General features: G+C 44.6%; 1 protein-coding gene across 1 annotated transcript in view; it reads left to right on the forward strand.

Moving 5' to 3' along the window:
* The window catches only part of LOC126482029 (uncharacterized), a 121,343-nt gene that overhangs the window by 85,716 nt on the left and 20,653 nt on the right, over window positions 1–14,974 (forward strand). Inside the window, exon 4 of the mRNA XM_050106000.1 lies at window positions 5,727–5,958. Coding sequence (XP_049961957.1) covers window positions 5,727–5,958 — 232 coding nt within the window. The remainder of the gene's footprint in view (window positions 1–5,726; window positions 5,959–14,974) is intronic.

The raw sequence follows: 14,974 nt of genomic DNA on the forward strand, positions 1-14,974 counted from the left end.
AGACTGTGCAAAAAATTACTTGTCCCATAGTTGCGCAGATGGTGTGGTAGGTGATGGGGCAATGGTATTGGTTCGGGCTCCATTGTGACCGGCGACCTCGCACCGGGTGTTTATAATTAAAGTGCAGCTACTCATGGCGCTCGAGTGTGGGCTGCAATTGTCGTATGGCAGCGACGCTTGGTGGATATGCTATTACCTTTGTGGGGAACCGATTTACGATGAACAAATAGGTTCCAATTTTGGCCAAGACGTGCAAATCTGGCGCTGTAAACTGTTTGTATTACGTTGCGACATCCACGCTGTCATTTGGCAAGCCAGACTGGGCAAGTGAAGTGCAGTTCGACAGCTGAAACCTATTCACGAACGTAAACATTGCGTAACTCGCAAGCAACAGCTAATGGGTGTTGCAAACACTTGTATGAACAGGTTGCGTCAGTGCAGCTAATAATCTGACAAATATAGACGAGGGTGTAAGACAGGAATGTAGTCTTTCGCCCCTTCTGTTCAATCTATATGCCGAAGAAGCAATGGCGGAAATAAAAGAAAGGTTAAAGAGTGGGATTAAAATTCCTGGTTAAAGGCTATCAACGATAAGATTCGCTGATGACATTGCTATCCCCAGTGAAAGTAAAGGAGAATTATACGAGGGTCACTCCAAAAGAAATGCATACTATTTTTGTAAAAATACAGTTTTCATTCTGCATGTGTGAAAGTTTTACAGTGTGTAGATACATCCTTCCCGCTTGTTTTCAAACTTGGTTCAACCTGTTCCCGTGAGTGGAGCTGTCACAGCATGTCTTCAAGATGGCTGCTACACTTGACGTTCGTCAGAAGCAACGTGCTGTCATAGAATTCCTGTGATGTGAAAACGAGACAGTGGGAAACATCCACAAAAGGTTGAAAAAGGTGTGTGGAGATGCTGCTGTCGATCGCAGTACAGTTAGTCGGTGGGCAAGCAGGTTACGTAAAGAAAGCGGGCACGGCAATATTGAGGATTGTCCTCACAGCGGCAGGCCTCTTACTGCACACACTCCAGACAATGTGCAAAGAGTTAACGAATTAGTGACTGCTGACAGACGCATCACAGTGAACGAATTGTCACGCTACGTGGAACAAGGTTTGAAGATGAAGACTGCCCTATGTATGCTGCCAAACAGTGGCTCCAACAGGTTGGTCCAGAATTTTACCGTGCGGGTATACAGGCGCTGGTTCCAAGATGGCGTAAGGCAGTTGAGAGGGATGGAAATTATGTGGAGAAATGAAAATATTGTTCCTAAAGGATGTATCTACACACTGTAAAACTTTCAAACATGTGGAATAAAAGATGGATTTAAAAAAAAATAGTGTGCATTTCTTTTGGAGCGACCGTCGTAGGATCTGTTGAATGGAATGAACAATCTAATGAGTACAGAACGTGTACTGAGAGTAAATCGTAGAAAGACGAAAGTAACGAGCAGTAGCAGAAATGAGAACATCAGAATTGGGTACCACGAAGCAGATGAAGATAAGAAATTCTGTTACCTACGCAGCAAAATAGCCCACGATGGTCGGAGCAATGACGACACGAAAAGCAGACTAGCACTAGCAGAGGGTATTTCTGGCCAAGACAAGTCTGCTAGTATCGAACATAGGCCTAAATTTGAGGGAAAAACTTCTGAGAATGTACGTTTGGGACACAGCATTGTATGATAGTGAAATATAGACTGTGTGTAAAACGGAAAAGAAGAGAATCGAAGCATTTGAGATGTGGTGGTACAGAATAATGTTGAAAATTAGGTGGACTGATAAGGTAATGAATGAGGAGGTTCTCCGCAGAATCGGCGAGGGAAGGAATATTTGGAAAACACTGACAAGGAGAAGGGACAGGGTGATAGGACATGTGTCAAGATATCAGGGAATAACTGCCATGGTACTAGAGGAAGTTGAAGAGGTGAAAACTGTAGAGTAAGACAGAGATCGGAATACATCCAGCAAATAATTGAGGAAGTAGATAGCAATTGCTATTCTGAGATGAAAGAGTTGGCACAGGAGAGGAATTCGTGACGGGCTTCATTAAAAAAATAAAAAAAATAAAACGTTCAATGTCAATAATTTCTCAGTAGAGTACTAAAAAGGAAATAATAGTATAAGAAGGATCAATCAAATGAAAAGAAGTCGAATCGTAGGCTGCGATAAACAAAAGAGGGGTAAATGTATTATGTAAAGGACAATATCACATACTACAGTAGTGACGATGTAAAATAAAGAACATGTCATGTGGAAATTAAGTGTGTATCTCCCATAACCCCTAAAAATAAAATCTTCTTCTTTTTCTTCTGCGTATTTCCGACGTACTGAAGCCTCGGGGAGTACTTGCAGCTCTGTTTACCTCCCTCCCTTTTTACCGTCTTCATTGAGGGCTTATAATAGCTAGCGGTTCCTGCAACCCACTCAAGCACAGTTTTTAATGAGAATTTCTTCATTGTTGTTCGCCTCTTCCTAAAATATTTAATGGCATTCCATATAATCAAATGTGCCTGATAATGAAGAACTCTCCCTGCATGTATGGTGCGCAAAGACAGCACTGTATAGTAAAGAGATAAGTGTGCAAGTCAGCTGGCAACATTCACCTGATGTCGCCACTCTTTCGGAACCATGCAATGGAGTCGCCCACTGCTCACAACGAGAATACGACTCTGTGCGGATGCCACGTTACTCTGCGCGATATGACAAAAAGAAAGCTATTCGCCTGAAGTGTGGTAGGTTAGAGGTTAATATGTCACTCACAAGGAACCACTTGTGAGCGATGTCGCAAGTACAGTTTTTAGTAAGGCTCATTTGAAGTTGTTGTTTTAACAATTATGACAGGAAAAATATTAGCTGCTAATGACCCACCATGTGCATCACGAGGGCAACAGAAAATGAGTGTCTGGGAGGTACAGAGATCAACCTGCTATGGGATGTATGTATTACACTTCACGAAATGGACATCGTCAACATTGAAGAAATATTCAGAAAGACCATTAATTTGAACGCATGAAAAATGGCGCACCACAGTGCTCACATAGGTTCGCACCATCAAGATCGAAGGCGAACTCCGTGCAGGACATTCAGCTATGTATCCACTTCTAAAGACTGAATATGGAATAATATTGGCGTAACGGGGTGATGAGAACTGATGTAATGTGATGGCATACAACCGAATGCGAAACAGTCTGTATGGAGCTGATCGCTAAACTGGCTATCCATTAAGGTGCAGCTGCAGATAGAGCGATAATGTGTTTTGCAGGCACGGAAAAAAGAAAGAACCAGAGGCTGAATTTGTTCAGTGGTTCCGGGTAATATGAATTGCAATTCACAGACTTTTCAGGAGGAATAGTTGGCTCTAAGACAGTTAGATGTTCACACGCAGACGAGGAATCAAGAAAAAGCAAATGATTCTGAGCAGCTATTGGCCAAAAGCAGTGCTCATACCATAGTTGCAATTCTCTTCCGCCCATTTTTCCACTCTTCTTTCCTGTGTCTTAATTAATCCCTACTGCCCTTGCAAGATTACGCACACGAGACAGAATTGTGGGGGGCAAAGCACCTCCAACTTCTCGCAGCACAATAAAGAACTATATGGAGATACCATCGATAACCAAGCAGCTCTCTAGAATGAAATGATAATTAAATCAATACTTTAAGCTGTCGACAGGCGTTGATATACATCAACGGGGACAGTTGAAAATGTTCTTTCGGACATGCCCGAAAGAACAAAAAAAAACAGTCAAATGTGTGTGAAATCTTATGGGATTCAAACTGCTAAGATCATCAGTCCCTAAGCTAACACACTACATAACCTAAATTATCCTAAGGACAAACACACACACCCATGCCCGAGGGAGGACTCGAACCTTCGCCGGGACCAGCCGCACAGTCCATGACTGCAGCGCCTTGCGCCGCTCGGCTAATCCCGCGCGGCCCGAAAGAACAGATACCATCTCAATATAGTTAAGGCTAACAGACCATTAACCTCCTTCTTCTGTGTGGATGCATACGCATTGCCCGAACTCATACGGGACTTGGTAAGATTGTCTGCCGCGAGTAATGAGTGTAGTGGGCAGGGGCACTACGAATGTAGTGTGTGGACATTAAGTTGGGGATGTAGGTCTCATGGGGAGCGTGCAAGGGATAAATCCCTGCAGTCGCACTATCCTGTGTGCGATCTCTGGCTCAGATGGATAGAGCGTCTGCCATGTGAGCAGGAGATCCCGGGTTCGAGTCCTGGTCAGGATAAACATTTTCAACTGTCCCCGTTTATGTAGTGATTTAATTATCATTTCAATAAAGAACTGTCTAGCTAATGTACTATGTAGATTAAGAGTTGGCATAATTGCATACGAATGCGTTAAGTCACTTTTGCTAGTTGGTCTTGATACAACTCTCTAGGTACCTCTAATTCCCAGGGTTCCTTTCATATACATTTTCTCTTCAAATCACGATTGGTCAGAGTTGAAAGCAGACTCCTCACTGAGCTACAGGATAAGTTTGTTTATGTCATCCACAAATTTTCTGGCCGATTCCGCAGCTTGCTGTGCATCGTCAAGTTGACGCTTTGTTTGAAATTTCGTTATCTTACGTCTTCCAATTTTGTAGCAGTGTTATGCAACCATCCACTGCTTTCCTTGAAATCACTGGAATTCGATGTGCATAACGTAGTAGATCACGATCACGCACATCCTGTAAACGCGCAAGCAGCAGTTTTTGCAACAAGTGCGCCTTGTCCTCCCTTAAATATCCGTAGTTTTTCTTATGCACAACGCGATCGTATTGTTACAGTCTTATTCGAAATCTGCTCTAATTATTTTTTTACTATGTTGTGGAAGATCTTCCAAGTACGTAATCATTTTTAGTACCCGCTTCTTGGACAACCAAAAATGGTTCAAATGGCTCTGAGCACTAGGGGACTTAACATCAGTGGTCATCAGTCCCCTAGAACTTAGAACTACTTAAACCTAACTAACCTAAGGACACCACACACATCCTTGCCCGAGGCAGGATTCGAACCTGCGACCGTAGCAGTCGCGCAACTCCGGACTGAGCGCCTAGAACCGCGAGACCACCGCGGCCGGCCTTGGACAACCGTCGTCCTTTACTACGTTTCGCTGGAGGCGGGATTCGTGGCACCCTGTCCGACAGGGATGATGTACTACATGACACCTTTTTCAGTATCACTTTCAGTCGTTAAGCAGGTATCGTCATCATTATACTTCTCATGACATTGTCCGCACAGTCGAGCGCATACAACACCACGCATTCCACTGACTCATCTTGCAGAAAAGCCAATATTTTGTCTGCAACTTCTTTCTCACTCTACGAAATTTCTCGGTTTCCTTTCTGACGAAATGTCAACTTCGGCAACTTTTGTTGTAGATATGATGCAATGTTTGCTTCGTTTATCGTTGCCGTTGCTCTGTTTTGTATCAACAGCAGTAGCACTGTAGCACTCACTGTTGTGAGTTACTCGTCGACTAAGCAGTTCAACAACGCTCCGTAGCCTCGTGCTGTGCTTATCGTTGGATACCTGCATGGCCGCCCCCTGTTGCGATTAACAGTCAAAACTATGTGTGCGTGGCAGACAAAATGTGTGAGGCGGGAGGGGGAGGGCGTCTAATGCCGCAAACGTCATTGGCCTTCCGCGACGTCTCACTCGAGAGGTTTCTCTTAAGTGCAGACGCTGAGATGGTTGTTGGGCGTGTGTACAGCCGGGAGCCGCGGAAGAAGAAGAAGAAGCCGCAGAGGGAGCGGGAGGCGCCGCCCACGAACCGGCTGCTGGCGCGCCTGCTGGGCAAGTGGAGCTCTGTGGAGTGCCTGACGCCCTCGTCGTCGCCGTCGCCGGCGCAGCCCTGCCCGCTGTCGCACGCTGACCGCCTCAAGTCGCTGTCCAGCAGCGAGCTCCCCACCGCCCCGTCCTCGCTCACGCCGGCCACCTCACAGGTAACCCGCTTCCTACAACATTTTCATTCATCTGTTCCCAGGCCAGGGTTGTCTATCTCAGCATGCGTACATTAGCTCTTGTCCATAGAACCGAGTCTGCGCGATCGCCACGTAAAAAATTGTGTCCCATAAGATCTCTTCTATGTCCTATCTCGTTCCTGCTCAATGTCAATGACTTAATATTTAAAGATAGTACAAAAAAGAGATTGTACTAGCAGCGCCGAAGAATCGCTGGTGAAACACATTCGAGAAGCCGCAGATAGCGTCACATTCAGTTGCTGCTGTGGACGCAAACACAACCCAGAACAGAACTCCATTGTCTTCTCACATCAAACTGTGTAGTCAAACAACCATAAAGAAACCTCCTGGGAGATTAAAGTCCCCCACACCCACTCATCTCTTCCATCCTCGCCCATCCCAGCCCACTGCCGTGCCTGTATTCTTGCATACCACCTGTTCTCATTCTTCACACCCTCCATACCCTTTCCCAAGGTGTCTTCCGCCAACTCCCCCTCCCTGATGATGTCCTTGTCCCATCCATCTACCCCTCCTACCAGCTCTGACTCTCCCCTCCTGTCACCCCCCCTTTCCCCCAGGGCTCCCTCTCTCCCTTCTCACCTTCCTTTTTCCCCCATACTCTCTCCCATATCTCCCACTTCCACCCCTCTCCCCAGGCTTCCAAACCCTCTCCTCTCTCTCTTCCCCCCCCCACTCTCCCTTCTTTCTCCCACTGGTTCCACCCCCTCCTTCCCGCCCTTCTACCTCTCCCTTTGACCTGGAGGCACCCCCCCCCCCTTCGTCAGTGTGAGTGCTTCGCTGATGATCGTCCCAGTGTTTCCATGCATATCAGTGTCTCTCCGTTTGTGTACAGTGTTTTCATCAGTGTTTCCTACTACATTCGCGTCTCCACCTGGATGTCTTCATCTGTTCAACTGGTGCCACCCCTCATGTACAGTGCCTTCCGCTGAATGACTTCTGATTTCTTGTGCAGTGTTCATCATGTGTTTAGCATGTTTTTATATTTTCTATGTCTTCTGTGTATATATGTTGTGTCTTTTGGCGAAGAGCAGCGTATGTAGGCCACTGCTGGTCCACCTCAAATGGTTCAAATGGCTCTGAGCACTATGGGACTTAACATCTGAGGTCATCAGTCCCCTAGAACTTATAACTACTTAAACCTAACTAACCTAAAAACATCACACACATCCATGCCCGAGGCAGGATTCGAACCTGCGACCGTAGCGGTCTCGCGGTTCCAGACTGACGCGCCTAGAACCGCTTGGCCACACCGGCCGGCGGTCCACCTTAGCTGAGGCATGAAATAACAATAAAGGGAAAAAAAAACCAGATTAAAACTATGTGCCGGACCGAGACTTACGCAGTTTTAATCTGCCAGGAAGTTTCATATCAGCGCACACACTGCTGCAGCGAGTGAAAATCTCATTCTGGAAACATCCCCCAGGCTGTGGCTAAGCCATGTCTTCGCAATATCCTTTCTTCCAGGAGTGCCAGTTCTGCAAGGTTCGCAGGAGAGCTTCTGTGAAGTTTGGAATCTAGGAGACGAGGTAGTGGCGGAAGTAAAGCTGTGAGGAGGGGGTGTGAGTCGTGCTTGGGTAGCTGAGAAGGTAGAGCACTTGCCCGCGAGAGGCAATGGTCCGAGTTCGAGTCTCGATCCGGCACGCAGTTTTAATCTGCCAGAAAGTTTCATATCAGTGCACACTCCGCTGCAGAGTGAAAATCTTATTCTGGAACCATAAAGACAAATTATATACGATTCTTGGATCTTCAGAAACAACAGAAACTTCAAATAGCTAAGTAAAAAATTAAGTTCAACGCTATTTTGTCGAAAGTCGACATGTTGAGAAACGTGGCTGTTGTACTTAAGGTTTATAATTTATATAAAAGACAGCTACCAGCCACATGTATGGTTTAAAAAGGTTTATTATCTTCGGACCATGACCGGTTTCGGATTTTTCTTTACAAAGAATGCTTGTAACTGCCATCTGAAGATGGATTTGTAAAGAAAAATCCGAAACCGGTCATGGTCTGAAGATAATAAACCTTTTTAAACCATACATGTGGCTGGTAGCTGTCTTTTATATAAATTATAAAATTAAGTTAAGTCTGTTACATGGTGAGATCATTAAGAAACTGCACAAGAAGTGACACACTCAGATGCGTGTGTTTCGAACATGTCCACTTAATAGTTATTTATGATTTATTGTACTGAGGAAACAGTGCTGTCAGCAAAAAATCTTTCAGACTATAGAAGAGAATGATAAGAGTAAAAGGAAATGTAAACCAAGGAAAATTCTGCAGGTCATTCTTTAAAAAAAGTCTCTTGCCTCTTACTTTTACACATCCATTTTTGAAAATGTGATGAACGTGAAAAGGAAAATTAATGTAAAATACTTGCAAATTTATCAGCATTACAAAGTAAATTATTACAACACAAGACAAAACAAAGAAAAAATTTACAAAAAGCAATTACAACACTATTTCATAATGGAATCCTGCACCCTAGCATCAAACTATACATTGCCTTACTTGGCCCCATGAAATTTTTATAAGGCAATAAACAGACTAAATTCAGGTAACAGCCTGCTTGGCTCTTACTTTTACACATCCATTTTTGAAAATGTGATGCACGTGAAAAGGAAAATTAATGTAAAATACTTGCAAATTTATCAGCATTACAAAGTAAATTATTACAACACAAGACAAAACAAAGAAAAAATTTACAAAAAGCAATTACAACACTATTTCATAATGGAATCCTGCACCCTAGCATCAAACTATACATTGCCTTACTTGGCCCCATGAAATTTTTATAAGGCAATAAACAGACTAAATTCAGGTAAAAGCCTGCTTGGTTGAACACTGCTTTTAATCATTAAATGAGTTTCTTGAAGCATGAAAATGTTATTCTTTTATTATAAGCGTTATTTGTATTTCATTATTCTTTGAACCCTTAGATACAAATTAGTTTGATTGTAAATGTTATTTTCATTGTATTATGATATGTAAACTGTCATATATCGTTGTATATCCTGTATACAACAAAGGATGAAAAATAACAAATACACCAATGAATCTTGAAAAGTAACTTGGCAGACAGGATGTCTCCAAAAGGAATTTAAAACTTTGAAAATGTATAACTACGTATTCATAGGATGTACAGCCCTAGGCCTGGTTTCATTTTGTAGGAAAATAGATCAGATTTCGACTAGTGTATTCGCTGGTACAAATCACATCACTGAAAGCTCTAGTGACAGTTGTAGTAAAAATGGCTGCCTTCATTGGTCCCAGGCGCGCTCGCTGTGTATTTTGGTTCGAAGGCTTTGAAGTCTGCGGCAACTGCGCAACGCAATTTTCGCACGGATTACAGAGAAGATCCTCCAAGTTCAAATGGCTCTGAGCACTATAGGACTTAACATCTGAGGTCATCAGCCCCCTAGACTTAAAACTACTTAAACCTAACTAACCTAAGGACAGCTCACACATCCATGCCCGAGGCGGGATTCGAACCTGCGACTGTAGCAGCAGCGTGATTCCGGACTGAAGTGCCTAGAACCGCTCGGCCACAGCGGCCGTTGATCCTCCAAGTACGCCTCCCATTTATGAGTGTCGTAAGTGATTTGTTGAGACTGGGTCTCGGTAGGTCACAAAAAGATCCTCGGGGTTGACGACGCGTGTCTCAGAAGGCTGCAGAGCAAGTGAGACAAAGTTTTGTTAACAGTCCTAAAAAATCGACCGGAATTCTTCTCGCGAGGTGTGACTGACGTATGTTAAGAAGACATTTGCATCACGAACAGTACAAACCAACAATTGAGCAAGAAAAGATACTACTAGAATCACTCGAAAGGGCTTTTGTAGGGAAACGTTATATAAGGTGGATGTTGTCGTTGTTGTTGTGGTCTTCAGTCCTGAGACTGGTTTGATGCATCTCTCCATGCTACTCTATCCTGTGCAAGCTTCTTCATCTCCCAGTACCTACTGCAACCTACATCTTTCTGAATCTGCTTAGTGTATTCATTTCTTGGTCTCCCTCTACGACTTTTACCCTCCATGCTGTCCTCCAATACTAAATTGGTGATCCCTTGATGCCTCAGAACATGTCCTACCAACCGATCCCTTCATCTGGTCAAGCTGTGCCACGAACTTCTCTTCTCCCCAATTCTATTCAGTACCTACTCATTAGTTATGTGATCTACCCATCTAATCAGTAGCATTCTTCTGTAGCACCACATTTCGAAAGCTGCTATTCTCTTCTTGTCCAAACTATCGTCCATGTTTCACTTATATACATGGCTACACTCCATACAAATACTTTCAGGAACGACTTCCTGACACTTAAATCTATACTCGATGTTAACAAATTTCTCTTGTTCAGAAACGCTTTCCTTGCCATTGCCAGTCTACATTTTATATCCTGGCCACTTCGACCATCATCAGTTATTTTGCTCCCCAAATAGCAAAACTCCTTTACTACTTTAAGTGTCTCATTTCCTAATCTAATTCCCTCAGAATCAACCGACTTAATTCGACTACATTCCATTATCCTCGTTTTGCTTTTGTTGATGTTCATCTTACATCCTCCTTTCAAGACAGTGTCCATCCGTTCAACTGCTCTTCCAAGTCCTTTGCTGTCTCTGACAGAATTGCAGTGTCATCGGCAAACCTCATAGTTTTAATTTCTTCTCCATAGATTTTAATACCTACTCCGAATTTTTCTTTTGTTTCCTGTACTGCTTGCTCAATATACAGATTGAATGACATCGGGGAGAGGCTACAACCCTGTCTCACTCCCTTCCCAATCACTGCTTGCCTTTCATGTCCCTCGACTCTTATAACTGCCGTTTGGTTTCTGTACTAATTGTAAATAGCGTTTCGCTCCCTGTATTTTACCCCTGCCACCTTCAGAATTTGAAAGAATTCCAGTCAACATTGTCAAAATATTTCTCTAAGTCTACAAATGTTTGAAACGTAGGTTTGCCTTTCCTTAATCTGTCTTCTAAAATAAGTCGTGGGGTCAGTATTGCCTCACATGTTCCAATATTTCTACGGAATCCAAACTGATCTTCCCCGAGGTTGGCTTCACCAATTTTTCCATTCGTTTGTAAAGAATTCGTGTTAGTATTTTGCAGTCGTGGCTTATTAAGCTGATAGATCGGTAATTTTCACATCTGTGAACACCTGCTTTCTTTGTGATTGGAATTATTATATTCTTCTTGAAATCTGGGGGTGGATAAAGACAGATTTTTCACTGAAAAGATTATCTTTAGCGATGAGTCGACTTTTGACTTAGGTGGTAAAATTAATAAAGGTAAGTTTAGGATTTGGAGCAATGAAACTCCACGACAAATCTTGAAACATGTTCGTGATACCCCAGAAGTTAACATATTTGTGCACTGACCAAGAGCAAAGTTTACAGCCCATTCTTGTTCCAAGAGAAAATAATAACAAAATTTTTTTAAACCTTTTAATCCCTTTGATTTACGAGGTTGACCAAGAACGTATGTGCACTTCTTGAGACTGTTCTCGGTAGGTCACAAGAAGATCCTTGGGGTTGACCACGCATGTCTGAGGAGGCGATGCCTGGGATTTCCTCAATAATCGCTTCCCATGTAAATACACTGCCGGAACAAAATGTAATACACCTGTAAAGAGGACGCCGATTTTGATCCGATGCAGATGTACTGATAACGGTTTCAACGTAGTCCGTAGTGGCATAGCTACCAGAGCGCCATCTGTGTCTACCCTTTACTAGGGAATGCTCACAGCCGGAGGCTCAGTGTGACGCAAGCAGGCAACCATGCCACGGGAACGCACTCGTGCTTCCTACAGCCAACTGAACGGGTTTGAAAGGGATCAAACTGTGGCCTTCCGAGTGGCGGGATGGTCCCTTTAAAGAACTGACACACAAGTTGGACGTGCTGCGCCAGTTGTGCAACGATGCTGGTATCAGTAGTCACGCGAACATTCTCACGCCCGTAGACGAGGTTCTGGCTGATCACGCAATACAGACACCCGCCAGGATCGTCGTATTGTAAGGGTTGCAGTGACAGATTGTACAGCTACCACAGCACAGATAAAAGAGCTTATGAACCCAGATATGTCAACGTGAACTGTTGCGAACCCATTCTTAGTAATGGTACTACAGACACGCACACCTCTAGTCCGTCTTTTGTCCACGCCACAACATCGTAGAGCGCGGCTCGACTGGTGACCTCAGAGAATCACTTGGAAGATGGATTCATACGCGCCGTGATCTTCAGCGATAAAAGCAGATCCTGCCTGCACGCAAGTGATGGTCATGTCCTCGTACGACGTAGAACAAGTGAGACCTGTCGCGTAGAACGCATTGGTCCAGGACACGCTGGCCCTGTCCGAGGCCTTATAGTCTGGGTTGCCATACTCTACAACTCTCACTCACCTTTGGTGTTTCTGGAGGGGACGGTAACCAGCGCTCGGTATGTGCCGACTGTTCTTAGCACGCATCAGAAAAAAAATGGCTCTGAGCACTATGGGACTTAACATCGGTGGTCATCAGTCCCCTAGAACTTAGAACTAATTAAACCTAACTAACCTAAGGACATCACACACATCCATGCCCGAGGCAGGATTCGAACCTGCGACCGCAGCAGTCGCGCAGTTCCTGACTGAGCGCCTTGAACAGCGAGACCACCGCGGCCGGCACGCATCAGAAAGGTGGTGTGCTGATCCATAGGGTAATGCTCGCTCACTGCCTGTGAAACTCATACTGTTCTGCAAGACGTGCAACAACTTCCCTGGCCAGCACGATGTCCAGACCTGACTCGAATCGAACATGGGTGGTAGACGATGGGACGAGAAGGGACTCAACTAACAACTCTTTACAGAACTACATGAAGTGGTTAAGCTGGCATGGCATAACGTATCCCAGGACAGTATTCGCGGTCTGTACGATCGACTGGATTCCAGTCTCAGCGCCTGCATTGCCACCCGTGGGGGACACACCATGTACTAATATGGGTGTTTCAGCATGGGTCGATACCTGTTACATCAAAACCGCTTGTGCTGTTTATCTGTAAATGTAATGATTTCATGTGCTCCATGTGCGCTGCTACAACAACAAATCTTGAGTGAATTGGAAACCTCTAAACGGTTGTGCCGGCCGAAGTGGCCGTGCGGTTAAAGGCGCTGCAGTCTGGAACCGCAAGACCGCTAAGGTCGCAGGTTCGAATCCTGCCTCGGGCGTGGATGTTTGCGATGTCCTTAGGTTAGTTAGGTTTAACTAGTTCTAAGTTCTAGGGGACTAATGACCTCAGCAGTTGAGTCCCATAGTGCTCAGAGCCATTCTAAACGGTTGTACTGTTTTCTCCGGCGGTGTTGACTAGCCAATGCGCCGATTGCATGTCCGCCATATTCACCGCACCCGACACTTCATCAAGAATGCCGTGTTTGTACCAGGCTTACCGACTTACCTAGTAAAATTTAGAGCAACAATCAACAGCGCAGTTGAACAAGTTACGTCTGATATGCTGCAGAGAAAAAATGTTCAAATGTGTGAGAAATCTTATGGGACTTAACTGCTAAGGTCATCAGTCCCTAAGCTTACACACTACTTAACCTAAATTATCCTAAGGACAAACACACACACCCATGCCCGAGGGAGGACTCGAACCTCCGCCGGGTGCTGCAGAGAGTTTGGCAAAAAGTCGGATTCAGATGGGAAGTTTGGCACATACCTAAAGGAATCATTCAAACTATTTAGCTATAAGGTAAAAGCTTTACGAACTTTGGTAAAAATGACGCCAAAACCACGTCAGTAAGTCATATGAATAAATATACTACACAAATTTTCAAAATTGGTAAGTCCTTTCAGAAATACTTGGTGTTAACAGTTATCTGAGACTTCTTCAGATGGTAGAATTATCTACAGGGTGCTCTAAAATTCTCCTTACAAACTTCTACTTCTTGTAGAAGGAAATGAGTAGACAATATTTTGAACTGGGACCCATGTCCGGAACGGCCGCTGTGACCGAGCGGCTCTACGCGCTTCAATCGGGAACCACGTGGCTTCTACGGTCGCAGGTTCGAAACCTGCCTCGGACATGGATGTGTGTGATTGGAGCCATTTGAACCCATGTCCGGAAACATACCATCTCCGTGCAACACTATTTGAAAAGAAGTTTGTAACGCGACCAGTTTTACGAAATGGCTGGTTCAAATGGCTCTGAGCACTACGGGACTTAACATCTGAGGTCGTCAATCCCCTAGAACTTAGAACTTCTTAAACCTAACTAACCTAAGGACATCACACACATCCATGCCCGAGGCAGGATTCGAACCTGCGACCGTAGCAGTCGCGCGGTTCCGGACTGAAGCGCCGAGAACCGCTCGGTCACCGCGGCTGTCACCAGTTTTACAAATAATTTATGGGGTGTGATCCAGTACATCTCTTGTTTTTCCATTTCACTCAACAATAGCCCAAGAAATTGCTCGTGTACTCATTGACGGATTCTCTTCAACGTGATGCAGCACAGCCTCTTCCAATTTGGATGAGCGGCGTCTCCTTGGAGCACCGCAGTCAATCCTGCTAATGATGAAGGTACCCTTTCTCGAAGCTGTTGCGTAATTATGGCGCAGAGGATATGCAATGGAGTCGGGCACTGTGGACAACGATCTTGACAAAGGAGACGAGCAGCTTTTCCATTACCGTGAACTTCGTCGTACAGAAGAATAATGTCGATGTATTCTGCAAACGTATACTCAGCCATTTTGCTCTAACGCTCACAGACACGCGAATAGGCTCGAATCAGGTCAGAGAGATAGGACAGACGTCAAATACATCAGCCAAACCGACGTAAGCACCCTCACCATGACTGCCCTGTTGCAAACGTAGCTAGGAAACATGTTTTCAAACGGCTGTAACGCGGAAACGTTACGTTTCCGTTCATGGGTTCCAACTCAGAATTTTATGTACTCAGTCCCTTCTGCAAGTCCTAGAAGTTTGTAAGCGGAATTTTAAAGC

The sequence above is a fragment of the Schistocerca serialis genome, chromosome 5 (genome assembly GCF_023864345.2).
Source record: "Schistocerca serialis cubense isolate TAMUIC-IGC-003099 chromosome 5, iqSchSeri2.2, whole genome shotgun sequence".
Taxonomy (NCBI): domain Eukaryota; kingdom Metazoa; phylum Arthropoda; class Insecta; order Orthoptera; family Acrididae; genus Schistocerca; species Schistocerca serialis.